The following is a 25,844-nucleotide window of genomic DNA, read 5'->3' on the forward strand; positions in this document are numbered from 1 at the left end:
ATCATGGCCTCAAATCTAGTTCTATCTAGAATAATATCACGACACGACATTTCTCAAAGTAAATTCTTTTTCATACTAAGTATGAGTAATTGGCTCTAGTATTTTATCTGGATTCCAAGTTTCAATACTTGAAGCCCGAGTTGACGCCCATCAATCGACCTTGATACCGCTCCATAACCTCTCCAAGTCGGACCATAACTCCAGCGGAAAGTGTCCTGACTTGCTCGTTTGGATCGGCTGTGGCACTGAGATTTGATTTATCGCTGGAGGGTGTGCGGTCAAAGACCTCGGAGGCCCATTCGCGTAGCTCGATCACTTGCGCTGCATACTCAGTAACCAGACGCTCCTCACCGTTGGAGCCGGAAGCGATGTTCAAGTCCACAATTGCGAGAAAGAGATTTAGCAGTGCGGCAGCAACAGTCGGTTCACTTGACGTGGGGCTCGTGTGTAGGGAAAGAAGCAGGGAGAGTGTTTCATGGGTCAAGCCCGGTAAGAATGGAGTATGAGGGCCTGCCGTCGAGACGATAAGAGAAACCGTCTGGAGGAAAAGGGTTAGGATGTGCGGAACGAAGAATGGGTTGTATGAAGGCGCAGATGATCTGGACTCAGTTAGTGACGACATTCTCCAACGGTAGCAAAGCTTAACGACTCACGAGGAGAACTGTAGCATCATGATTTCGAAGCGTCCTTGAAGAGGATAGAAGAAGCCCTCAGCAAGAACCTTGTTCAAGTCTTTCACCATGCCTTTTTGTCTTTGGGCATCACGATCCTGGCGCTTCTTTTCGACCTCCATGCGCGATGAAAAAGTGCGCACTTTTAATGCGCTGGGGCCGGCAAGCTCGTCTGCAGCGTTAGCAGCCAATGGCTGTAACGACGCCTGCGACATCTTCTGGGTCAATTTTGCGATTGGGGACTCGTTATCTGGACCCATGAACATAGCCTCCAATGCAGGCGATAGCCTTTTTGAAGGGAACGAGGTGTCCTGTAGCTTCGGGAGACTCAAAGCTCGAGAATCATCTTCTCCGTTTCCAGCTACTTCGCGAGCACTTAAGCCCAGGGCTGTAAGTACTGCAGATCGCTGGACCTGGGAGAGATCGCCGTCGAAAAAGATTGCAGTGAACCAGCGGCCCATTTTGAGGGGCTGCGAAACAATCAATGCGATCATGCTTTGAAGACGGGACTCGTGGAACTGCGGGTGTTTGTTGTCGTTGTTAAGGCCTACTATGATCAGAGCCAATTCCTCGATTTGCTCAGCAAGCTCGCTGCCAAAGCCAGTTTTGCGGCGAATCAAAGATGGAGCGGTGGTAATTGCAAGCTGATGACGTTCCACGTTCTCGGTATCTCGTAGGTAAGTGATGAGATCTCGTATATATCTAGGCATTGATTAGTGATGTCCTCATCTCGAATATCAATGGGTGACTTACACAGGGGCAATGGGCTTGTTTCGTTGGACAAGTGTTGGATCTTCATCGTCGTCGTCCTCGTCGTCATCAGGTTTTTCGTAGGGAATTAGATCTTCGTCTTCATCACTTGCATCACTACTGTCATCGATTTCTTCGATAGCAACGATCTTACTCCTTTGCTGTTGCCCTGGACGTGGTTGCGGTCGTTTGTCGCTGTTTACCCGAGCTCCCTTCTGGGGTTTCTGGTGTGTCATTGATTGTTGCGCCTGTAGTGCTTTGATGGATTCACGCGGCCCGACCTTGTCTTGCACTTTAGTGAGACTAAGGTACCAGCGTGCTTCCTCACTCCGCATCTCTTCGAGGTCAAATTTGAGTGATTTTCCTGGCTCTTCAATGATCTCAGATATCGCGGTGCCAACAATCATGCCGAGGAACCGCGCCCTATTTGACGATGCTGCCAGTCTGTTAGAGACTGCGTTGAGGAAAACACCAGTGCGACCGATATCCCTGACTTGTGAGGGGTCAAGTTGTCTCAAATGACCAGCTGTGAGAAGTATGGTTTGGGCATTGGCTGCAATATTTTGTCAGTCTCGAAATAAATGTAACTAGGATCCAGTATTGACACACCATTTTGGGTAATGAGGGAACGTGTTTGATGCCAAACTTGTCACCAAAATTTTCGAGGCTACGCACAAATAGTGATTTAAGAGAATCTGCTTGAATTGGTTAGACTTATACCTCCATACAAAATGAGAAAACGTACAACTTGAGTCGTGGTAGGAGGCCAAAAGTGCTCGACGCAAACCTATGGTCTGTATTGAGCCGCCTTGACTCTTAGATAGCCATTCCGAGGTTTGATTTTTTAGAAGAGACCGATCGCCAATAATCGCAGAGCACAAAGCCGCCACTCTGGAGACAATTTCGGTGTGCGTGGCTAGCTGTTCAGGGTCTTCTGAATGCTCTGCTGAGAAATAACGCTTCTGGATATCGCGGAATATTGCCTCGAGCATGACGAGTTGTTCTGACTGCCGAAGATGGTCTAGAAGCAGACCAAATCTATCCACGAGTTGTTGATCAAGAAGTAGGGCTGAGTATATTTCTCGTACGAGCTGATCTATAAAGAGGTTAGTATGCCATGTAGTTTGTAGTGATTTGTCATGCGTGCCTGCATATCCCAAACTTAGACCCCGGCCTGTCAAGAAAGCGAGAGATCCCCAGCCGCTTTCGTCGTCCACTTTGAGCTTCGAAGCCATATAAGCAATGTTATTACCGAGCCATGATGTATAGCGAGAGCCTTCGCCTGTCCAAGAAATTGAGGATGGAATTTCAGATTCACCAGAGACAGTAAGCGCCTCGGCTGCTGTTGAGAGGACTTTGCCAGCGCCAACAAGAGACGCTAGCTCCCGCCACGCAACCTGCTCTTTTGTTTTATTGCCATGGAGAGCTGAAATATCTGAATAAAGACGGAACAAAAGATCCCTAGGTTCCAATAAAGAAGCAAGAACGGAAAGAAGATCTCGAACCGCAAGCGAGGAACTTGAGCCTTCTGCTTGTTGGGCATTGGCTCGGGCTGATGCGATTTGAGATCGAAGCTGAGTGATGAGGGACCCAAGACCTGCCACGCTGCTGAGGCATCGTAAAATAGCTGCACGGGTCTTGGTTTCCTTCGACGTCTTGACTTTTTTATCCAGTGATGCCCAATGATCCGGGATGGTGGTGCTGACTAAAAGTCGGAGGATTTGAGCCGTTGTTGGACTGGGAACTCGAATGTCAAGATCTTGAATCTGTCTGAATGTGTTGAAAGGGTCGATAGCAGATAGCGTAATGAATAGTTCGTCCCGATCAGGATGGGAGCCCAGCACATCTAGAGCCTGTTGTGAAGATATATCATGTTGATCAAAGTCAATGGTGGGTTTGGTGGGATTCTCGCGAGCCTGAACCTCACTGGCAGCAGCGACCAGGGGTGAGTTCTGATCTCGCTTCACAGTTTTAACAGCGGTTAATAGGCCATCCATTGTGAGAGTTGGATCATTGAGAAGATGTTGAAACCTTGAAGCCGCTGTTCCACCTCAAGCTTAAGTTGTATGCGGGCCACCAACCACAGTCACGTGGCCCGTGCCTGCCTTGCCCACCAACACCAACACCAACACCAACTTGAACGCCGCCATGTCATCTCCATCCTCTCTCCACCATCACAACTTTCTTCTTGCCCTGGAGAGAAACCTCCAATATTCGAGACATAGAAGACAAGAGTGAATTTTTGTGAACACATTCTGACAGAACTTTCCCAGAATCCCCAAAATACATCGTTCCCTGCGAAGTGGGACTACACCCCCATCACTTCTAAAGAATCCGCGCGTGCACGCCAAGTGGACGATTTATGATTGGTATCGAAATGACAACATCGAGTGCGAACATGAAAGGCAAACAGGGCCAATGGTGAGATTTAACAGAAGTTTCCTAGTCTTCTCCGGTCTTGGGAATATGTTTACTAACCTCGTACAGGCAGCATCTCTATAAGGTCTTGTCGAAACCTGGTCCCTACAGTGATGAAGATTGGGTCCCTGGCGTGGAGACAGTCAATGCTCTAGAATCTTCGAAAATCTTGTAAGATGATTCACAGCTAGCTGTGTCGAAGGGAAGCGCTAACTAATTATGAATAACAGAGTGATGTTTGTCTCAGCATGAGTCTTATCTGTTCGAAAGTGAAGCCCAGACTAACCCATGTATCTAGTGGAGCTGGTGGACTAGGATGTGAAATATTAAAGAATCTGGCACTATCGGGATTCAAAGACATTCATGTCATCGACATGGGTATGCTCTTCCTTGGCTATTCGTTGGTCACCCGACTCTAACATGATAGGCAGACACCATTGATATCTCAAACCTCAACCGGCAATTTCTTTTCCGTCAGGCTGATATAGGCAAACCAAAAGCAGAAGTTGCCGCGGCGTTCGTGGAGAAGCGTGTCAAAGGGGTCAAGATCACACCCTTCGTTGGTAAAATCCAAGACAAAGATGAAGATTACTATATGCAATTCAAAATCGTCATCTGTGGTCTCGACAGTATTGAAGCTCGTCGTTGGATCAACTCGACTCTGATCGGAATGGTCGACCCGGAGGATCCGGAGAGCTTGAAGCCCTTGATCGATGGCGGAACTGAAGGTACGCTTTTCACGAGAAGACTATATGATGATGCAGTCTAACTGTGGACTAGGTTTCAAGGGCCAGGCCCGTGTTATTCTACCTACACTATCTTCATGCATTGAATGTCAACTTGATATGCACGCGCCTCGACCCGCAGTCCCGCTTTGCACGATTGCTACCATCCCGCGTCAGCCCCAACACTGCATCGAATGGGCCCACCAGATTGCGTGGCAGGAAAAACGCAAGGATGATTCTTTTGACAGTGATGACATGGAACATATTTCCTGGGTGTACAATGCTGCTCTACAACGGGCGCAGCATTTCCACATCCATGGTGTTACTTTCCAAATGACCCAAGGCGTGGTGAAGAACATCATTCCGGCCATTGCATCCACCAATGCAGTGATTGCAGCATCCACGACCTCAGAGGTGCTGAAGATTGCGACATCATGCAATCCTTACCTCGAGAACTACATGATGTATGCCGGCGAAGAGGGAGTATACACCTACACGTTCGAGGCCGAGAAAAAGCCCGACTGCCCTGTCTGCGGTAACCTTGCACGGAAGATGACTGTAAATGCGGACATGACGCTGGGTGATTTTATTGATAGTCTTGGAGAGAGAGCTGAAGCGCAGTTGAAGAAGCCTAGTCTGCGGACGGAGGAAAAGACTCTGTACCAGCGCTTCCCACCTCAGCTGGAGGAGCACACCAGGCCCAATTTGCGACTGAAGCTACGAGAGCTCCTCGAAGATGGCGAGGAGGTTGCTGTCAGTGATCCAGCATACACCATCGACTTCCGATACAGGCTAAACTTTCAATAAACTTTCCGTGTGCTGTTATTCTAGGCACGAGAAAAATACAATGAAACGACTGGAATGATTTTGAGATATAGCTTTATTCAAGTCTCTGGGAATTCATTTCCAAAGATAGCCACCTGCCCTCATTGATCTAAAACCAAGTAATATCCGGACTCCGGCCTCGTAAAGCCAACTTCTTGACCGAACTTTTTTTTCGTAAATGTACAACGCGAACGAAGCTCGAAAATTTCCAACGCCAGTGAAATGCATTATGAAGGTTATAACAGCGAGATTTGAAGGAACCCGCGGCTTTATGCCATGAGATCGTTCAAGCCACGCTTCCAACGCGCGCACTTCAGCTTGAGAACCTTGACGGATTCCAGGAAGAGGGTATCGCTCTCGAATTGACCGGTGCTCTCCACGTTGAAGATGAAGTGGTCGCGGATACGGCCGAGCTTGACCTTGCCTTGGAACTCCTCATGGCGCAAGCATTCACGGCTGACGGTGTCGTTGAAAGCATCACGGACGACAGCCTTTTGCTCACCAGCGTGGCCCTCATAGCCACTGCCCTTACTCGAAGCCTCGGCAGAGGTGACAGGCTCCAGAGCAATGACACCCTTGGGGAAGCACTTGGCAAACTTCTTGGCATCATCTCCAATGATGGGGCGCAGAATATTGATATCCGGCATGAGACGGTAGGAAGCGGTTGCAACGGGGGAGAACTTGGCGTGGTCGGCTCCGATACCCTTGATACAGTGGAGTTCCATATCGATCTTCTGACCGGGGCGCATCTTGGCGATCAAGATGTCCGGGTTGACAGGCTGGATGGCACCATCGCCAACGAAGTATTGATCCTGACGGCCGACGGGGGCGAAGGAGATATCCTTGGCGTAGACGTGGGCGTGGTTGTAGAGCTTGCGGGGGTCCTCTTCGTCCGGGTGGGCATTAGCATTCTTGGTACACTCGACCACCAAATGCATGACAACGGTGTTGAAATCGGAGGGACCATCATCCTCGGAAGCTTCCTCATCTTCAGCGGGCTTCCGGTACCAGCGCATCCAGTTGATTCCGTCCACTGAACCCTTCAGCGGGATCAGACCCAGACGCTGGGCGAGCACTTCGTCCTGGATCACGGAGGTGTTGTTGTGAACGAAGACGTATTCAATGGCCAGAGTAGGGATCTCTGCCATGAGGATGCGGCGAAAGGCATTGGCGACCGCGGCGTCCAGGCCGATCAGCGAAAACGAGGCCTCGTGGGGATCATTGCGGTGATAGTCGACCTTGAAGTTCTATAGTCGGAAAGAAGCGGTTAGAAAATAGCTCCGATGAGCAATGGGCTAGAAGCGGAAGATTGACATACTTCCTTGAATTGATCAAGGGCCCAGCCGTGTGACTCTCCGGGCCAATGGCCAGGGAAATCTGTGGAGGGGATGTTGGTGACAGTCTCTGCATTGATGTCGATGATCTGGGCGATGGATTAATATTTGCGAATGGGAGAAGAAGAAGAGGGAAAATCTGGACTCACACGACGACGCTGCAGCTCCTCCTGCGACGCGACAAGAGGTGCCATGGTGGGCGAGCTAGAGGGGACGGGTGAAGGTAGAGGTGAAGGTTGATCGGCGATAAGAATAATTTCTCATGAGGGTCACAACCCGTCGGCCTCAAAAAGTATTTCCGGTGGCCTGAGGCAGAAATGGCAGAAATGGGGTGGGCATTTAAAAAAAGAGCAAAATGACACCTGGGGCCACCAGGGAGAGCGGTAAACAGGAACTAGTCTAACCTAATATGGAATAGCGCCAACTATACTGGGTGCAGAATAGGTGGGGTCAGACTGACCAATCAAATCCGCACTGATGACCGGGCAGCTGGTAGCACGTGACTTGTAAAATGGAGCACGACGTGCAAGACGGACCTCGTCTCCTACGCAGGTTCCTTCCGCCCAGCGTGCCCACTCCGCCTCCAATCCATTGAATGCGCCTGGTCTGAGGCCCAGATTCCTTTCCTCGACCCCCCCGGACCTCTCCTCTCACTTTCCCCCATGGCCGCTTCATTCACCCGCCTCGCGGGCAATGCGCCCAAAAGGCTCTGCCTCCGCCCCTCCAATGTCCTGAACACATCTGTGCCTCGCTCCCGCTCAATTGCGACCACACTCCCTCGCCAGCAGGCTGAGGCGACTAGCTATCAGGCTACACGACTCATTCCGACTGACCCGATGTTCACTCATCTTGCCAACAAGCCCGCTACCTCACCCCCGGACGAGCCCGCTGGCCTTGAATCCGAAGCTAAGAGCTTGAAGGGTCGCAAGATTCGCCACTACACCGTCAACTTCGGTCCTCAGCATCCTGCTGCTCACGGTGTGCTTCGTCTGATTCTGGAGCTGAACGGCGAGGAGATTGTTCGCGCCGATCCCCACGTCGGTTTGCTGCACCGAGGAACCGAGAAGTTGATCGAGTACAAGACCTATATGCAGGCCCTGCCTTACTTTGATCGTCTTGACTACGTTTCCATGATGACCAACGAGCAGTGCTTTTCACTCGCCGTTGAGAAGCTGCTGAACGTTGAGATCCCTGATCGTGCCAAGTGGATTCGGACCCTGTTCGGCGAGATTACCCGTATCCTTAACCACCTGATGTCCGTTCTATCCCACGCAATGGATGTTGGTGCCCTGACTCCCTTCCTGTGGGGTTTCGAAGAGCGTGAGAAGCTCATGGTAAGTTTGCCGGAAACCCGGAGTTTCGTCGGGAAAGTAATCGGCAATGTGCTAACTCTTACTTTGTGTTATAGGAGTTCTACGAACGTGTTTCCGGTGCCCGTCTCCACGCCGCCTACGTCCGCCCCGGTGGTGTCTCTCAAGATATTCCCCTCGGCCTGCTCGACGATATTTACCAGTGGGCCACCCAGTTCGGTGACCGTATCGATGAGACCGAGGAACTTCTCACAGACAACCGTATCTGGAAGCAGCGTACCCAGGGTGTCGGTGTTGTCAACGCTCGCGATGCTCTCAACATGAGCTTCACTGGTGTCATGCTCCGTGGTTCAGGTGTGCCGTGGGATATTCGTAAGTCCCAGCCTTACGATGCCTATGACCAGGTTGAGTTCGATGTCCCCGTTGGTGTCAACGGTGACTGCTACGACCGTTACCTCTGCCGTATGGAGGAGTTCCGTCAGTCCCTTCGCATTATCCACCAATGTTTGAACAAGATGCCCGAAGGCCCCGTCCGTGTCGAGGACTACAAGATCTCTCCCCCCTCCCCGTGCCGCCATGAAGGAGAACATGGAGGCTCTGATCCACCACTTCCTGCTCTTCACCAAGGGTTACTCTGTGCCCCCTGGCGAGACTTACTCCGCCATTGAGGCCCCTAAGGGTGAGATGGGTGTTTTCCTGGTCAGTGATGGCAGCGAGCGCCCTTATCGCTGCAAGATCCGTGCTCCTGGCTTCGCCCACCTGGGTGGTTTCGACCAAGTCTCCCGTGGTCATCTTCTGGCTGATGCCGTCGCTATTATCGGTATGCATTTCTTCTCTTCACAATCTTGGCTCATCGTCTTTTCATCATGCTAACTCTAAATTAGGTACCATGGATCTGGTGTTCGGTGAAGTCGACCGGTAAAGCATCCTCGCAACGCAATAATACAAAAAATCATACCAAAAAAACAGGAAGAAGACTATGAAATGGCCTCCCTTTTTAGACGGCTTCTGTGCCATTCATTTTAGGGTTCAAAAACAGAGAGCAGGGATCTATCGACTCAATCTTCTTTCTCTCCGTGATTAACCCTTGGAACCCTCGACTCTCACCCAGGTGTACCAAATCCTCCATGTTTTCTCCCCATGGCGTTGTTTTATTATGTCCTGTCAATTTCCTTTTGTCTCTTTTCTGCCTCCTACCCCCCATCAGCCCCTGTGTATAGTGAACATCCGAATTTTTCCGAGACATGCTTTTTACTCTATTTTCCCGGTTATATCTCGTAGAATGACGTGGAGATCCCATGGTGCATTGTTTGTTTCTGGCGGGTAATTCGATACTGGATGCTTTTGACCTAGGGAACTTGAAATATATCGGCGGGACCTGACGAGTCGCTATGATTGGCGAGATCGCCTATATGACCGTATGAGGGTTCAATGTGGATCTGGAGAGGCAAAGAGGTGACAAATCAGACAAATCATAGCCCGACTTACGACCTCTGTAACTTTGACTCAAGAACAAACACTCGTTGAATTTTTGCAGAAGGGGAACACGTTGCACGAGCATTTCAATGAAGATCCCTGAAGGAGGGCCCGAGTGTCAGAACTTGAATTCACACCATGGCGGCTCCGGCTCCCAACGGGATCTCTATCGAAACCCATTTCAATTCCGGTAGCCCCCGCCGGAGGCGCGATGGCTGTACCGAATGTCGCAGAAAGAAAGTTAAGGTATTGAGACTTTGCTATATACTGTTGTAACACTAGGTAATAACTGACTGGCATGCATAGTGCGATCTTCAGAAGCCCGTATGCTCGCGATGCATCCGGTTTCCCAGACAATGTTCCTACGACTTGAGTATCATTGCTCTAAAGCCACAGAGGCCAAGAACACCGCGACGAAATGGCAGAGAAATCTCTTCTCCTGCCCCCAAAGACTCACATTTGTCGTTGAAATCCATGCCCCTGGTTTATCAACCTCCAATCAACCCGTCCCCATTCTTGTCATCAAACGAATCCAGATTTTTGATGCATATCTTTGGCACCCAGACCGCGAAGATGCTATTTCCAGCAGCTCCGGACTTCTTTCTCCAAAGGATGATTGGTGCTGCCATGGAAACTCCTCACTTGCTCTACGCTCTTCTGGCGTCTGCATGCAGTCACCACAGTCGTCTTATCAAAGACTCAACTCCGAACCCAAAGGTGACTTGTCTGAAATATACGAACATGGCGATATCTAGTTTGCGCGAGACGCTTCAAGATGCAAACCAGTCGCTCAAAGCTGAAACAATTACAACGGCAATGGCTTTGTGTACGAATGATGTCTGCAATGGAAACATGCATGTTTGGCGAACACATCTCCGTGGTGTCCTTCGTTTGCTGGCTGCGTGTCTGCAGCACCAAAGAGAGACATACGCCACCGACGATCCATTCTTGCTATCATTAGCCAAGTGGTTCAAGACTATGGATATCATCGCAGCCTTGTCGGGACTTGACGGAGAGTGCATTCACGATCCCGAGGATGGACCGTTGGATAGAGGTTCGATCTTGGGAAATGACTTCGTTGATAACATCTGCGGCTACTCAATCGACCTGATTCCGTACATGGCACGGATATCTCACATGGTCCACTCTAAAAGGCCCGAGAATAGGCCTGCGAGCACTAGCCTCGGTGAAGTGGCATCACCTCAGATGATTACCAAGGTAGAAGTTCTCGAAAGCGGCATAATGTCTTTGATAGACAAGCCTATTTCTGATCCAACATTCCGGGAAGGTGAAGCCTTTGCCACCGAGTTGAGAAGCACACATCTTGCTTTTGTGCATTCTGCTTTACTGCACCTCCACCGCCGAGTCCAGCTGCTACCAATAAATCACGCCAAAGTCAGATTAGACATCCAGAATATCCTCGACGCTGTTCGAAATATCAATCCCACATCAACGGCAAATATCTTGATCTTATGGCCAGTGTTCAGCGCAGGGTGCGAGACGACTATTTCCAGTGAACGAGACATGATACGAGAGCGAATGGGCATAATGCAAAACTTCGGAATGGGAAACTTTACGAGAACTCGTGATCTTCTGGAAAAGTTCTGGAAATCCGGCAGCGAGTTACGGTGGGATGAATACTTTGCACGACTTGGGCTTGAGCTGGTCCTCTTTTAGCCATACGATAATAACGAATTAATGGAAATTGGAATACTGTCAGTCACTACTAGTATGTACCAAACCCAACCCGATCGCACTCATTTAGTTGCAAGAGGTACACTCTCGAACCCATTCTCCATGAATTCCCGCAGAGCTTTCAATCCGTCCACCAATACCTGTCGCTCAGGAACATATCCCACGCGAACATAACCTTTAAAGTCCTTTCCGTCCCCAAAGCACTGGCTACCAGGAGCCAACATAACCCCATTTTTCTCGTAAAGGTGTTGGCAAAATGCCACATCGTCAACGGGGACTCCATTCTTGATGAACTTAATGAAAGCAGTTGTTCCAGCCCGGGGGCGGACCCACGTCGCCATGCTCTCATAATCACGGACAAACTCTTCCAAATCCTTCAGATTCTGCCGTGCAAGATCTGTATTACGCTTGAGTAGGTTTCCAACGCATGATGTGGACAATGCATGCGTCGCGACGCTGTCATCGAGTTGCCCAACCGAGATCAGGGTGTAGTGACGCGCGTCTGCGCAGGCTTCGATGATCTCGGAGCTTCTGGATGCGACCCATCCAAGTCGAATACCTGCCAAGCTGAACGCCTTGGACATTGAGCTCGTTGAAACTGTCTTTTCATACCCGAAGTCTAGGATAGATGGCGGGTTTTCTGGCACTTCTGGGCCCAGGAATGGAATAGTGGTCGGTAAACCTCGTCGCAATGAATCGTAATGTTGTGTTGTTTGGCAATATTGACAATCTCCTGTAGCGTCTCACGTTCAATGATAGCGCCAGTTGGATTTTGAGGATTACTGACAAGGGTTAGTAGAGTTTACTAGGAAAGGTATTTAAGGGTGGGGGATTCTCACTTGATGATGATCAGCTTAGTGTTTGGCTGAATAAGAAACTTCAGCTCTGCCAGATCCAACTTCCAATCATTTTCCTCTGAAGACTTCCAAAGAGACACTTCTGCTCCAAAGGATTTTGGCACAGAATACAACTGCTGATAGGTCGGGTAGTGACAGATGACATGGTCTCCCGGGCCGACGCTAGAATAGAGAGCGAGGAAATTGGCCTGAATAGCTCCATTGGTGACAAGTACATTCTCAGAGGTCAAAGGGGTAGTCGAGTCACTGGAATTGTATAATTTTGCAATATTCGAGCGTAGAGCCTTTGAGCCGCGAATTGCACCGTAGGTCTGCTTATGCGAGAAATCTATAATATCCGTCTCCTCTCCCGAGAGGGACTGGACATCTTTGAGAGAGAGGGATGCGCAGCAGGTCTCAGCCAGATTATGCTTCGCATTGCCCTCATAAAGATCCATCCACTTGAGGGGTTAGCAGAGGTCATCTTTCTTTTGGGGAAGTGGATTCTTACCTGCTCCACGGCAAATGTTTCGATTTTGACCATTTTGGCTTGATTCTGTACGCTTGGTATATTGATAGATTATGAGAGTGAGGAAGTAAAATCCAAATCGGCTGAAAACTGGCCGCATTATATAGCTTCTCTTCCACCGCGTAGTCTTTGGGTCGTAGAAATGATTGGTCAAATCGCCTGGATTACCTCTTTGGGACGACCAGCCCCACCAAGTTGATACCTAGGTATGCCACCAGAATGTTCGAAAGCATTGACTCATGTTCAACCTGGGGCAGTCCGAGTCTGATAATACTATCTGGTTTTTAAGAAAAGGTGTAATTTAATTGAATATTTTACAGGGTCAAAGATTAAAACTCCCAAGAGCTACTAGTGATATAGAAAGTCTCTATTCCATTTGTACAATTTAGTATTTAGTATACATATCTCAATTTCTAGCAGTATGAAGCAACTCCTTAATAACATGTGCCAGCCTTTGAATCCCTTCAACTATCCTCTTCTCGTCCTCCCACATGAAACACAACCTCAAGCTTCGATGAAGTTCCTTTTCCGGAGATCTACTTCCAGGAACTTCAAATACATCGCCACACCCAAGAGTCAAATTTTGCGTCTCGGATGCTCTCCGACAGACCTCAGCCGCCATGAGAGGAGCGGGAAGCTTGAGCCAAACACAATACCCCCCAGATAATGCTGTGCCTGGCGCACTACTAATACTATCAGAAGACATCACGGCACCGAGAGGACTGAGATATTCCCTTATGGCAGAGAGAATGGCCAAATGTCGCCGACGACCCTGTGGGATAAGAACCGTCGCAATATGCTGTTCTATCATCTTACTCTCGAAAAGCTCATTGACAAAAGTCGACATGAGCTGGCATGGTGCACCGCCGGAAATATTTTGGCCCCTAGCAAGGTGTTTTTCGTTAGCCTGGGATTTAATTCGATCAACGTTTCTATATTTCCTTTCATGAAACTTGAAATTTGAAGCTTCAAGGGACCACACTGGAGCACATACGCTTGCGAAAGGCCATATGCAAACTTCGCCGTCCCTTCAGCCCACCCAACACGACAGCCTGGACCAATAAGTTTGCTAAACGTGCCGTTGCTGACCACATTCCCGAAGCAGTCTGAAGGACCTCCGTCGAGAGTGCGATCGATATCAACAAGGCGCTGGAAGGGGCTCGGAATAGATTTCACATCTTGCAGATCCCAACCGAGAAAGTCGTAGACATCGTCGCAGACGATAAGCGCGTCGAATTTCCGCGCAATTCTGACCAGTGACTCACGTCGTGAAGTAGTCATAGTAGTACCCGAGGGGTTCGAGAAGCTGGGGACGCAGTAGATGACATGTTTGTATATTTTGCGGTAGGATTTGTTGGGCTTGGAAGTTTTCTATCGTTATAGTTCAAGTTATTATACACTGTCTGTGCACTCTGGAAGGAACACGAATCTCTTACTTTATCGGCATCTGGAGTTGAATTGTCTTCCTCCTGGAATAACTCCAGAGCTCTCTCGAGAGCATTGGCATCCATACCCTCCTCATCCTCCGGTATTCCCCTCATCTGATCATGGAAACCCGCGTCCTCGAAAGTGCGAAAAACGAGATGATAGGTAGGTTCCACTAGCCAGACCATCCTGGTCTGAAGAGGATCAGTGAAGACCGTCAGAATGCTTGTTAGATTCTGACTTGCGCCGCCTGTGATGCAGAAGCGTTCTGCATCGATAGGCTGTTGGGTCCTATAAAAGTTTGATAACCAACTCGCTATATTCTGTCTCAATGGGAAATACCCCTCGTCAGGCCCGTACCCCAAACCGGGATCTGAGACGGTTTTATCAGAAAGAGCTTTGACAGCGGCATTTTTGAGATGTTCTGTTGGGAGGAGGTCTGGTGCTGGTCGTCCTTGGAACAGATCAATCGGCTCGAGAGGCATCATTTTGGCGGTGTATAGTAATGACTATTAATGTTTATCCGTTGGCTGTATTTTCACGTTAAATTGGGATATCCCCTTCTGCAGAATGTTCCTATCTTATATACCCCATACTCGTACACTTTGGTCCGTTGTCGGACCCACAGCACCTAGTTTGGGAGCCCAAGCGACCTGACGAATCAAACCCAGGGATTCTTGGCCTATCGAGTCAAATCAGCGGAGAAGGTGATCAATAATTTCTAAGCTTGAAAGGGAAGCTGTCTCCGATTCTTTCTAGTCCACAGCCTTCTCTAGTCTTCTCAGGTACTAGTATCTATTGATATTTGTAAGGCGGCTGGCAAAGCCAATACTTTGATCCACTCCAGAGAGATGGTCCAAAATGATTGTCTATATACCATGTAGTATGTAACTACAAATGATGATTTTTCTGAAAGAAAGGGTAAATTCCAGTGAAAGATAAATTCGCTGAGTAATATGTTATGTTTCAACCGTGACGCCGTCATAACCCTATAACCCTCCCACCCAACTTGACTCAATGGTCGACCGCAGATAAAATCCAGCGCCAGTAATGCAGAGACGGAAAATATGTAAGAAATAAAAGCGACCAGCTGTAAGGGATCCTCGGGGGTCTCTCCTGGACGACAACGAAGCCCTTCTTGAGGACGATCCACAGAATGTTGGCTCAAGACTAGTCACAGAGCTGCCGCACTTGATCGCTTGGTCGGATTATACGTTATCGTCTTCGTAGACAAAGGGAATGTCTCGGATTCGGCGTCGGTTGTATGCAACGAATTCGCTGTCACCTGGCGGGCGCTCATCTCGGGTGTTTGCCGTGAGCATGCTTTGGAGACTCATGCAGACGCTTTCCACAGTCTGGACAGGGGACCAGCCGGTCGTGCTGAGAAGATCAAGGCATATGATTCCATTACTGTAGATGTGTGGGTGCATTGGAATCGGGCGGGGGGTATCGGAAGTGGTGGGGACATCGATGAACTGGACTTCGGGGGGGCTCTGTAATTGCATTGTCATTAGTTGGAGGACATAAGTGAGAGGGGTCAGTGGTAGGTGTACCGATTGGGTATTTGTTATTGAAAGTGAATTTGAGTCGGTAGGTGTGGCCTTTGTAGAGAGGGTTTTCATCGAGAACTTTTATATCCATCTGCCATTCTTCAAGACTGTCTGACTTGACGATGGTGATCCCCGGTGGGACATGGTCTTGCATCTGGTAGGAGTAAAATGTGTCAGGAAAAGGGTTGTTGTAATATTTTGAGTCCATGGTGTTCGCGGCAGGCAGAGAGAAAGGCAGGCAGGTTCAAAGGGGGCGAAATGCGACAGTTCATACCTTGATGAGCTCCTGTATGAAGTGACAAAGTTCCTGGTCAGCAAGGTTGAATCAAGTGAAGTACAGCTGGAGTTGATAATTCCAAGCTAAGAAACACAAACATACCTTGCTCAGACGTTTGCTGGCGAAAGAACTCGCCATTGTGATTTCCTTTGGTCGATGAAGTGAGGATGTACTTTGCTGATAACTAACAGACGCCGCTGCCTTAACCCAAGGTGGGTGGGGTCGAAAGATGGATGGAACCCACGGGGGCTGAATAGGGCGTTCGGGATATCTTTGACCTCCAGGTGGGATCGGGGGACCTTTAATGAGGGGTTTGCAGGAAATCGTTGGAAGTAGGAAAGTAGAAAGAGACGGAGGAGTACACAAAAACGCGCCTTGAGTTGGGGGAAGTTCGAAAGTTCCAAAGGTTCTTTGGGTTGGCGGGGATGATAAGGGTCACGTGATTGATACCCCAGCCCCGCCCCGGGGCGGTCACCGTGGCATACTCTTTCTAAGTGTGGATAGTAGGATAGGATAGTATCTACTTGGATTAAAATTATTTATTGAATGATTTATTGAGAGAGAGAGAGAGAGAGGTTTCAGTAAGGCATCGTGATGACCGCGACAGATTATGTGCACATTGTATTGACCTTGGGGAATCAAAAACTATATCCAGAATGACGGCAAACTACAACTCATGAACCAGCATTGAAAGAGACAGAGACAAACAGAGACGATAAACAAATGACCAAAATGATACCATATTAATGATGCGCAGCTTTTTCACGTGCCTCACGCTCCACCTTCTCGCGCTCCTCGTTGTCCTTGGCCTCACGAACCTTGGCCAGAACCACCTCGCGGAAGATAGCACCACGAGCAACCTTGCTAAGGCTGCGCTTCTTTGTGGTAGGCGCCGCAGAAGAATCACCGTTGGCTGATGATTCCTCTTCTGCAGATTCAGCCATGGCGACAGGGCTTGGAATATCCTCGGCGCTTTCGCCATCTTCTTCGTGCATCTTGAGAGCCTCGATTCGGTTGGCGAGCTTGACAATCTCGATACCGCGACGGAGACGGGCACGCGTAATGTAGGTGCGGATTTCGGGCAGCAAGTCGCGGTCGCTGGCGGATTCTCCGGTCAACCACTCGTGCTTGAGAGCCTCGTCGGAGGTCACGCGCTTGCTGGGATCCGGTTGTAAAAGGGTGAGAATGAAGTCCTTGGCATCCTGGGATACATCCTTCCAGTATCGCTCATGGAAAATGATACGGCCTCCTCGGCATTCTTCGATCAGATCTGTCAAGTTCTCGGCGCGGAATGGAGAGTAACCGCAGAGGAGGGTGTAGGTAATGACACCCAGCGACCACATATCGACAGCCTTTCCGTGACCCTGCTTGAGCATGACTTCCGGCGCAGCATAGCCGAAGGAGCCTGCCATGCTGGTGAGGACTTCAGTAGGGTTCTCCAGCATCTTGGCGATACCGAAGTCAGCTAGAACCAATTCTGAGTCAGAGGCGCGGGTGAGGTAGAGGAGGTTCTCGGGTTTCAAGTCTGGAGACTGGTTAGTATAATGATAATAGATACAATGAAGGTGTGAAATGCGTGGAAGGGGTTGATCTGACCTCGGTGGACAATGTTTCGGTGGTGCAGGTAGTTGACAGCGTCAAGGACCTGGCGAATTGTCTGTGAAGCATCCTTCTCTGTGAATTTTCCGTAGTCGCAAATGCGATCGAACAGCTCTCCGCCGGTTGCTAGTTGCGTGACGATATAAAATTTGTCCTGTTTGGCCGTCAGTAAAACTATGAATCTATCCAACTAGGGTTGAATTGAGACTCACCTTGGACTCGAACCAGTCCACAAAAGAGACAATATGAGGGTGCTTGAGCTTTTGCAACATCTCCAACTCGTCATAGACCATGCCTTCATTGCCGCGGACATTTTTCTTGAGGATAATCTTGACTGCAACCTTATCGCCAGCAGTCGACTCGGCCTCGCGGACAATTCCGTATGTACCAGCACCTAGAGTGCGTCCGAACCTGTAGAGAGCCCTAGAAGAAGCAGAAATAAAGCATCAATATACGTAGACAATATATCAATCCAATCAATTGGGGGGTGGGGACGAATCGTACTTCTTCTCGTAGCTCTCCGGCTGTCCAGACAGCTTGTTGAGCATATTTGCGACTGTAAGATTGGAGAGAAGTCAGTCAATCGGTCAATGGAGACTTGCAGAGCTGGAGTAAATGGAAAAGAGATCTGCGCAAGAGCAGGGCCAAGTATATAGATGTGCAGATCGAGAAACAGAAGAAGCAGAGGCAGACCATCGGAATAAATAGTGTAGAGAGCAAAAACAAGATCGGCAAGGAAGCTCGCGACAGCAAAGAACCCGACGAAAACAAAGGAGGCGAAACCGACTAAACACAGATTCCGCATGGTAGAAGCGCAATGCAGGTCGAGACCACCAGCACGAAGATGGCTTGAATCAAGAGGTGCGGGTGATAATAACCACGCGGCTGTTCACAGTCGGGACGCAACAAAGCCTGAAACCAGTGTATATAAGATTGACTCACAACTCATTGTGTGTGAAAAAAGGGCAGCCTATAGCCAAGTCGATTGGAATAGGATCGGTGTGCGACAGGCTTAATCGAGGAGACCCGTCGTCAGGTAGCAAAGGCGGGCTGGTGAACCCCGCAGCGGAGAGGGGCGGGGAGGGAGAAGTTGAGAGTTGAAGAGTGAGAGGAAGAGAAGAAGGAGAGATAAGAGTGGTGACAGTAGTAGGAGGAGTAGCAGTAGTAGTGGAGGTATATCTAGGAGAAATGGGGGTGTTAATGGAGGAAGACAAATTTCAGCCTTCAGCCTTGAGGGGCTAGCGGGGGGAGGAGGAGCTGGACAAAGTGTGGGTGTGGGTGCGGCTGACGAAGGTCTCCGCCAGGGGGAATGGGAATGGGAATGGGAATGGAAGTACCTTAGTACCTATGTATTTATCGGAAGGGGTTCGCTGTGACAGAGTGTTGACGAGGAGAGAATGGGAGGAGGAAGAAAGAAAAGAGAGAAAAGAGAGAAAAGAGAGAGGGGTACTCCGTACAACTCCTGAGTTCTAGACGCGCGATAGCACTTCCACTTCCACTTCCACTTCCACTACATTTCGGGGCTACAACGGTCGCACCGCCACAGCTGAACGTACTTGGGGCTAAATTATGTGTACGAGTATATCGTATGTACTCGTCTGCTCGTATCTACACCTCCATCTCAGCTATCTTCATTGGCTATGGGATCCTCCGATCGCTGGATTTGACTGCATCGGGTCAAGGGTGGCTCCGCCTAGCGCTGCCCTACGAGTTATGTATTTGTATACTGTACTGATTTACTTCCTATCATTGGCTTAGGCTTTTCAAAAGTCCGTTTACGCCTTGTAAGGTTGCTACCTGTCCTTTTATCCCCAGGGGCACACTGCTGCTATTCCCACCTTCATCGCTGAGCCCATGAAACACTAGCTTTAGACCATGGCGCGACCTCACCAGCTAGACCGCTCCAGCTATGATCCACCAGTGGCTGGTCACTAGTGACTAATTAGTACGAGTAGGTAAACATGTGATAATTCCGATGTATACAGAACCCCACTGGAACCAAGGAGATATCGAGTACAGTACCTAAAAGGATAGCAGCCATTCAATTCTCCCAGGGCAAGCTTCCAAGGTTATCTACTGCTGTCATCAATTAAAATTAATTTAATTCGGGACCCCCCTGCCTACTCTGAGTCTGATTTGTAGTGCAGACCCCACCGCGCCGAGATTGTGTTGCACGCAGCGTCATATCCCACGCCCAGGACGTCATAGGCTTGATACCCAAGAAGTAGTACGGAGTACATATAAATAATTAATCACCACCACCAGGGCTGGTAGCAGCCAAAGACAAACCATACTGAGACTCGGATTCACCACAACTTCTAAGAACCACAAAAATGTTCTACTTCATTCTTTATCTCGTCTCCCAGCTGGTCCTGGTGGCCGCATGGGTTTCCGGCACTTTGGACCCCTACCAGAAAAGGCTGCAAGAAATTCTGCTCGATCAAATGGGCGAGACAAAGGTTTCATTTGGTCTGAAAAGTAGGTTTGGATCTTTTATTTCCCTTTAAATCCTTCTTTTTTTTCTAGATGAAAAAAAAAAACCTATGCTTATACATGGCCATCTATCTAGAGAGCCTGACCGCTAAGAAGCTCATCGAGGATGAGAATCTCTCCAAGATCCAGGATCAGCTAGGGAACCAACTCGGGGGTATTTTTGGGAAAGGTGGAATGGGCCAGGGCTTTGGGTCTGTGTTGAGCAAAGGGCTGTGAATACATTCTACTGTTTTTTCGGACTGGAACATCAATGCCCTCAATTGTTGATAGCTCTGCCTTCAGGTTTGTCGCCAGGTTCAAGTTTACTTACTTCAAAGAAGAATGAGTTACTCTAGCCACTCGGAACAATTCAGTCACACCGTTAATCTTTCATGATTCTTAAAATAAGCTTCGTGTAACTCATCTGAACGCTGCAGATCCGCAGATCACAAAAGAATTCTCCGGAAAAAAAGGAAGATGAAAAAAACAAAACAAAGCAAAACAAAATAGCATTCAGATGGAAATCAAATCAAATCAAATACTCCAACCTCGAATCATCCATCGAGATCATTTCATTCCATCCCATGATACCCCCATCTCACTGATCCAGATACATCTCATTCATAACCATAGTGCAAAATTCCTGATAATACCGCGACCCCTTCCATGTACTCCGGGGCGAACGCAACCCAACAGTCTTCCATCCCTCCGACCGTAGACGAGCAATTCGCTGCGCCTTCGTCTCCTTCACCAAGAAATTGCCGAATTCATCTAGAATCGGCTCCCTATCTTTACCCGCACCAACTTCCCCTTCGTCGTCATCGCTCCTAGACTTGATGGGATCAAAGCTCCAGAATGAGATGGAACGCTGCATCTGGCGAGATCGACGGGCGCGTTGAATATTTAAGACGTGATCCACGTGCTGTTGTATCGAATTTATGTTTATTGTTATCTGTGAGCGCAGAGTCTCGATTCTGCGATTATGTCGGACAACTCTTGCCGCGCGCGCTGGTGTCATTTCCTCCGTGGGTTCCGCAGGCGCAGTGGTCTTTCGCGAAGTTTGAACATTGTGGTCCCCGCTGGAGAGAGAGGTTTTCATATTGCTGGTAGGGACACTTTTTATATCGCCTTTCTGAGCGTCGATATTTAGTTTTGTGGCTGGGATGATCCTCAAAGGTAAGGGCGGCGGACGAGGTCTATTCGAGCTTCGACCCAGGGACTTCGGAGAACTGCCGCTGCTGCTGATATTTTCGAAAGACCTTGGCTTGGTCAGGCGAGGTCCCAACTCCTCTGGAATTTTTCGGACGCGCAGAGGAGAGGGTATAAGGGTGGTAGTGGTACTCCTCTTAACTGGCTCTTTGATCTTGGCTGCCGATATTCTGGTCGGAGAGCACATAACGCGAAAGAGACGATCCTTTTCGGCCTTTGTAGCCAGATTTCTTGCGAGTGGAGATAGGGACAACATAAATGGGTTCTCGCGACCTTTCTCGTTATCTGACATGAACGGGTCGTCTTCTTCAAAATCCCAAAGAGAGATGTCAATCAGCCGGGTGATACTCCGAACGAGAGAATCACGCCTCGGTGACTGAAAGAGCCCCCCATCAAACGAAAGTAGACTGCATCTAGGTGTCCGAGGTGTCGAAGGGTAGTATACAGGCGGACTTGAAGGGGGAAGTGTTTTCTCAATCGCAGGGAGCTTCGGTAGAGGCATTGGCTCCGGTAAGACCGCATCGCAGTTGGTAAAGCAATCCAGCGCCGCATTCAAGAAAGATATCTTCATGCTCGAATACAGATGGGCTGCTTGTCCCAGTAGTTCATAAGATATAGCGGCGTAGAAATTGAGGAAGACTTGGTGGATAGGTTCGATCTGTAGCATGCATGGCTCGTCAACTGGGGATTCTCTCCCGCTCTCAAGAGGTAAGGGCCGAAGGAGGATCGGGAACATACCGGTGAACTTGGAGTTCTGAGAAGAGACGTGGCCCGTGTTGCACACTGTTTATACTGCTTCTGAAGATATAGGGATTTGACCTCTGTGAGCGCGTCATTCCATTCCTTGCGTGTCCGAGGTAGGGCTGGAACCAGCCGGGGGGCGAAGGCCGCTGGCGAATTCTTGCTAGAGAACCCTCCCAGCATGATGGAAATGAGCGAAAGGCTATTATTTAACACACACAAAAAAGAAGCACAAAGAAAACCACTGGAAGGGAAGAAAAGGAGAGGAGAGGGAAAAAGAGAGAAGTTCAATGTGTGTGGTTGTGGGTTGTCCGAGTCTGCCTTCGCCTGCTGTACTTGCCTGGAGTCACTGGCACTTAGTAGTACAGTACAAACACCTACTACTACTAGTAGTACTACTCAGGCTTAAAGTAATCCGAACATCTTCAATACCCTACTTCACATTGATCAAAAGCGGTAAGAATAAATAAAAGCATCACCTCCTTTTATTCCATAAAATCTGTCGTGTAGTATCAATATGGTAATTCCTATTAGTAGGGGCACACAATGAACGGATATGCAGGCGATGGCAATGCAAAAACTATAGCTCTCTGTGGAGATCAAGAGCTTGGAACTATTATTTAAACTCCAGTAAATTCAAAACAAATACCAAGATAAAGACTCGTCAACCTTGAGACTATGGTACTGCTTCGGCAGGGTGGTGAGCAACACCATCCGCTTTCGGCTCTGCACCAGCCCTTGAAAGAGCCTCTCCTGTCGCTGAAAGGGCACCCAGGAAGTCACCTAGCAGACGATCCAGCTCCGCTGTAACCGCAGCATCATCGGCACTTTCCATCAAGCTGTCGGCACTTGGGGGAATCAAGGTTGGAAATGAGATAGTGGGATCACTATCAGTCACCAGTGGCGCGGCAAATGAAGACATATGATCTCGACGACGAGCGGTCTGCAGGGGCTCCTCAATGATAGGTGACCCTGGCTCAGAGATCTCAACGGGCGTGTCACTGGGCCTGTCATACACCGGAATGGCAGTGGGCGGCGGCAAGTCATCCAAAGATATGATATCTGGTTCTTCCTGCCACATTGGATGGGACTCTTGGGATACTTCTTCTTCTTCTTCTTCTTCTTCTTCTTCTTCTTCTTCTTCATCTGGTCCGGGCCCATCAAGGACTCCGGCAGAATCATCATCAGAGGCGTTATCGACTAAGCTTGGGAATTCCGCGTCGAATGAATTGGGTTGTGATGAAGCCTTGGGGGTTGTTGGTCGGTCAAAGCGGAATGGATCATAATCAGAGTCAGACATAGTCGAGCTGTTGGAGGCTGAGGTTGACGGGCGAGAGATAGCGGGTGAATGTGTAGGTTGTCTTTGCAAACCAGATACAGGCGCTCTCACAGTATCGTGGCGATCTGTATCAGTGCTCACCTGTTCATCCATGGCAGGCATAACCTCTGGTTGAGACCCCATGACAGGGAAAGTCCACTCCATGGTAGCACGTTTCTCGTCTTGAAAGCTTTCTTCTTTGATTGGTTCAGTGGCTGGTTCCTCTTCTGCACCCTCAGCTTCGTTATCAGCGTCGGCCTCGGGTTCAACATCCTCAGGCTGTGCCATGGAGAATGAAGGAAATTTCCAGTCCATAGTGGGAGGTCGCGGGCCTGACGGTTTGAACTCCTCCTCGTGAGGTTCATTAACATCGGCATCGCTGTTCGAAGACTGGGAACTAGAATCATTAGATCCACGAGGAATGCGGATACTAGACCGATTTGCGCGAATGGTGTCCGCATTGGCAAGCTGGAAAGGCTGTGCGGACGGTGCACCAGCTGCATAGTGGGAGGAGTCAAAGGAGCCAATATCGATATCAATGAAAGTCGATGTCACCGATGATCGATCCGTGTTGGTGCGGAGAGGGAGATCGGAGGGTGGAGGGCTGGGTTGGATAGGAACAAAATCTCTCTTGGTTTCATATTTGTAACTTGGCATATCCTCGTTAAAAAGTCCTTCCATGGCTTCTGCACCACGGCGGACTCGCTCGTCGAAATTGGCTTTATCCTCAGGATCCAGCTCGGCTTCGTTAAATTCATCACCAAGATCGCTGTCGGGTGCTGGGGTTGTCGGACTGATCGCTTCTTCCATCTCAGCAAGGGAAGCGGCGATCTGATCGAGATCAATGACAGAGAATCTTCGTTCAAAGCCATCCGTCGTGCTGAAGCTCCAATCCTCTTCGGTTTCTTCGGTTCCTGGGAGCTCTGCCGCTGCTGCACCCCCAGGGTGAAATAAAGACACTCGCTGCCCGCCCCGTTGTGACCATTGATAGTAATTCCGAACAAGCTCAGCAACGGAGAGGGTCGGGTATTCCTCTTCTGTTTCGGCAATATAGGGGTGTGCGAGGATGTCTGCCATTGTTGGACGAGTCGCTGGATTGGAGTCAAGTGCATACGCAATAAGATCCTTTAATCCCTGACTATACTGGTCACTATCAAGCTTGGGGGCATTTCGATTGAGTTGACGTCCGATTTGCATTCGTTCGCGGAGTCCCGAGTTGGGAGGATTGCCTGTAGCAAATTCGAACAAGGTGCAGCCGTATGCCCACACATCAATCTAGAAGATGTCAGCAAATCTAGTTTATGGCAAAGAGAGGGATGGGCTTACCTCATTGCCATAATGGTGCGCCGGCCCCCTCATGGAGAACATCTCAGGGGGCATCCAGTGTGGCGTTCCGATCCACGTAGAGCGTTTGTCCTGATGCGATTGCAAGACACCTGCAACACCAAAGTCACAAATTTCCAATCGTCCTTCTTCGTGGATGAGGATGTTCGCAGCTGATATTTGTCAGCTGGGAATCTTAACCATAATTGAATATTATTTCAAATTACCCTTTACGTCACGGTGGATAATACCAGCTTCGTGAATAGCATGTAATCCAACAGCAAGCTCTCGTGCAATAGGAATGATGTAATTCTCTTCGAGTTTATCACCAGTTGCTCGCATCTAGAAGGGTCAATATAGAGGCCGATTACACGGGAGGCTAGAAGGGGAGCTCACCAAAGTTCGCACACTACCACCGGGGCAGTACTCGCAGACTAGCCACAATTGGGAATGGATGGAGATTGCTTCGATGAGCTCGTTGATGTTCTTAGCGCCTGAGTCTTTGACTTGCTTCATGACCTTGGTCTCATGAATAAAATCCTTGATTGACTCATCTCGAAAGTCACGCAATGACTTGTAGTCCAAAGAGTCAATATCAAGGACTTTGATTGCTACCAACCGGCCAGAAGGTGTTTCATGACCCTTATAAACTCGGCCATAGGCACCCTTGCCGATCAATTCTTCGAACTCGTAAGGCGGCACCTCAGTCTTTGCGCGGCGACACATCTCCCTAACAGCAGTCCCCTGCTCTCGTGCCAGCTTGATCGCCTCGGCTTTATGCCTGGTGATCGCTGTGATGGCAGAGGAGGGGTCCAAGAAAGTTGACGCACGTGAATCCATCTTGATGTGCTGGTATGTCTGAGTCGTTAGACCAGACAGGGTGGAGAGGTGTTGATATCGTGTTCTAGGGTGTGCCTGATCTGAATTTCTTAAAAATTCGAGAAAGGCGAACTTTAAACCTTCCCGTGGCTCCTCTTTGAATGCCTTGACTGGTCGAGGACCGTCTCAAAGATATGAAAGAAGAGAAATAACGATGTGCCCTGGGCGATTTGGGGCAATTCCCGATTGATCGCCGATGCGTAAGCTTTTCCCTGTCACTGTCCTGGACGCTCGATGAATTAGCCTGTGTGATGTTTTCGCAAGCAGCAAAAGCGCGTTGATTATTCCGGGGTATGGTTTCCAAATGATGTGCAGGACTATCGCCGTCATTTGCACATTCATCCGCCGGAAAGTCATCAACAACCTGCCTGTAAGACTGGCTCAAGGTGCGACCAGGAAGCTTGACGCCAGGGAGTAACGCTCGGGAATCCTGGGTACTCGAGCTGGAAGAGTCACGAAAGAAAGTTTCTGTCTCACCTAAA

The 25,844-nt window shown here is 49.2% G+C and overlaps 13 protein-coding genes across 13 annotated transcripts; 4 read left to right on the forward strand and 9 right to left on the reverse strand.

Annotated features, from left to right (window-relative positions):
* Positions 1–121: 121 nt before the first annotated feature.
* Positions 122–3,418, reverse strand: N7509_010631 (telomere length regulation TEL2 family protein; the record flags this gene model as incomplete). Its single annotated transcript, XM_056635268.1, has 6 exons — positions 122–599; positions 654–1,373; positions 1,425–1,974; positions 2,027–2,116; positions 2,167–2,517; positions 2,584–3,418. 6 exons carry the CDS (start codon positions 3,416–3,418, stop codon positions 122–124), a joined length of 3,024 nt encoding a protein of 1,007 aa, XP_056485888.1.
* Positions 3,419–3,819: 401 nt separating this feature from the next.
* N7509_010632 (NEDD8-activating protein UBA3) lies at positions 3,820–5,371 on the forward strand (the record flags this gene model as incomplete). Its single annotated transcript, XM_056635269.1, has 6 exons — positions 3,820–3,842; positions 3,909–4,010; positions 4,070–4,075; positions 4,138–4,217; positions 4,271–4,567; positions 4,620–5,371. The coding sequence occupies 6 exons, from the start codon at positions 3,820–3,822 to the stop codon at positions 5,369–5,371; spliced, it is 1,260 nt and encodes a 419-aa protein (XP_056485889.1).
* A 287-nt stretch (positions 5,372–5,658) lies between these two features.
* N7509_010633 (DNA-directed RNA polymerase core subunit RPC40) lies at positions 5,659–6,917 on the reverse strand (the record flags this gene model as incomplete). The annotated part of the gene is made up of 3 exons (XM_056635270.1): positions 5,659–6,636; positions 6,708–6,812; positions 6,873–6,917. The coding sequence occupies 3 exons, from the start codon at positions 6,915–6,917 to the stop codon at positions 5,659–5,661; spliced, it is 1,128 nt and encodes a 375-aa protein (XP_056485890.1).
* A 468-nt stretch (positions 6,918–7,385) lies between these two features.
* N7509_010634 (NADH-quinone oxidoreductase subunit D) lies at positions 7,386–8,955 on the forward strand (the record flags this gene model as incomplete). Its single annotated transcript, XM_056635271.1, has 4 exons — positions 7,386–8,057; positions 8,132–8,563; positions 8,616–8,853; positions 8,918–8,955. 4 exons carry the CDS (start codon positions 7,386–7,388, stop codon positions 8,953–8,955), a joined length of 1,380 nt encoding a protein of 459 aa, XP_056485891.1.
* Positions 8,956–10,082: 1,127 nt separating this feature from the next.
* N7509_010635 (transcription factor domain-containing protein) lies at positions 10,083–11,186 on the forward strand (the record flags this gene model as incomplete). Its single annotated transcript, XM_056635272.1, has 1 exon — positions 10,083–11,186. One exon carries the CDS (start codon positions 10,083–10,085, stop codon positions 11,184–11,186), a length of 1,104 nt encoding a protein of 367 aa, XP_056485892.1.
* An 80-nt stretch (positions 11,187–11,266) lies between these two features.
* On the reverse strand, positions 11,267–11,788 carry N7509_010636 (aminotransferase; the record flags this gene model as incomplete). Its single annotated transcript, XM_056635273.1, has 1 exon — positions 11,267–11,788. One exon carries the CDS (start codon positions 11,786–11,788, stop codon positions 11,267–11,269), a length of 522 nt encoding a protein of 173 aa, XP_056485893.1.
* Positions 11,789–11,823: 35 nt separating this feature from the next.
* On the reverse strand, positions 11,824–12,584 carry N7509_010637 (uncharacterized protein; the record flags this gene model as incomplete). The annotated part of the gene is made up of 3 exons (XM_056635274.1): positions 11,824–11,986; positions 12,044–12,501; positions 12,552–12,584. 3 exons carry the CDS (start codon positions 12,582–12,584, stop codon positions 11,824–11,826), a joined length of 654 nt encoding a protein of 217 aa, XP_056485894.1.
* Positions 12,585–12,975: 391 nt separating this feature from the next.
* On the reverse strand, positions 12,976–14,482 carry N7509_010638 (aminotransferase-like domain-containing protein; the record flags this gene model as incomplete). Its single annotated transcript, XM_056635275.1, has 3 exons — positions 12,976–13,453; positions 13,564–13,875; positions 13,995–14,482. The coding sequence occupies 3 exons, from the start codon at positions 14,480–14,482 to the stop codon at positions 12,976–12,978; spliced, it is 1,278 nt and encodes a 425-aa protein (XP_056485895.1).
* A 720-nt stretch (positions 14,483–15,202) lies between these two features.
* N7509_010639 (ubiquitin-conjugating enzyme E2) lies at positions 15,203–15,752 on the reverse strand (the record flags this gene model as incomplete). Its single annotated transcript, XM_056635276.1, has 2 exons — positions 15,203–15,474; positions 15,548–15,752. 2 exons carry the CDS (start codon positions 15,750–15,752, stop codon positions 15,203–15,205), a joined length of 477 nt encoding a protein of 158 aa, XP_056485896.1.
* An 812-nt stretch (positions 15,753–16,564) lies between these two features.
* Positions 16,565–17,968, reverse strand: N7509_010640 (serine/threonine-protein kinase; the record flags this gene model as incomplete). The annotated part of the gene is made up of 4 exons (XM_056635277.1): positions 16,565–17,346; positions 17,418–17,574; positions 17,633–17,843; positions 17,925–17,968. 4 exons carry the CDS (start codon positions 17,966–17,968, stop codon positions 16,565–16,567), a joined length of 1,194 nt encoding a protein of 397 aa, XP_056485897.1.
* Positions 17,969–19,753: 1,785 nt separating this feature from the next.
* Positions 19,754–20,129, forward strand: N7509_010641 (uncharacterized protein; the record flags this gene model as incomplete). Its single annotated transcript, XM_056635278.1, has 2 exons — positions 19,754–19,898; positions 19,990–20,129. The coding sequence occupies 2 exons, from the start codon at positions 19,754–19,756 to the stop codon at positions 20,127–20,129; spliced, it is 285 nt and encodes a 94-aa protein (XP_056485898.1).
* Positions 20,130–20,490: 361 nt separating this feature from the next.
* N7509_010642 (uncharacterized protein) lies at positions 20,491–21,837 on the reverse strand (the record flags this gene model as incomplete). The annotated part of the gene is made up of 1 exon (XM_056635279.1): positions 20,491–21,837. One exon carries the CDS (start codon positions 21,835–21,837, stop codon positions 20,491–20,493), a length of 1,347 nt encoding a protein of 448 aa, XP_056485899.1.
* A 681-nt stretch (positions 21,838–22,518) lies between these two features.
* On the reverse strand, positions 22,519–25,323 carry N7509_010643 (putative serine/threonine protein kinase; the record flags this gene model as incomplete). Its single annotated transcript, XM_056635280.1, has 4 exons — positions 22,519–24,435; positions 24,487–24,656; positions 24,711–24,825; positions 24,880–25,323. The coding sequence occupies 4 exons, from the start codon at positions 25,321–25,323 to the stop codon at positions 22,519–22,521; spliced, it is 2,646 nt and encodes an 881-aa protein (XP_056485900.1).
* Positions 25,324–25,844: the final 521 nt, after the last annotated feature.

This window comes from Penicillium cosmopolitanum, assembly GCF_028827165.1.
Source record: "Penicillium cosmopolitanum strain IBT 29677 chromosome Unknown utg000009l:1.0-9042332.0:1.0-9050551.0, whole genome shotgun sequence".
NCBI lineage: Eukaryota > Fungi > Ascomycota > Eurotiomycetes > Eurotiales > Aspergillaceae > Penicillium > Penicillium cosmopolitanum.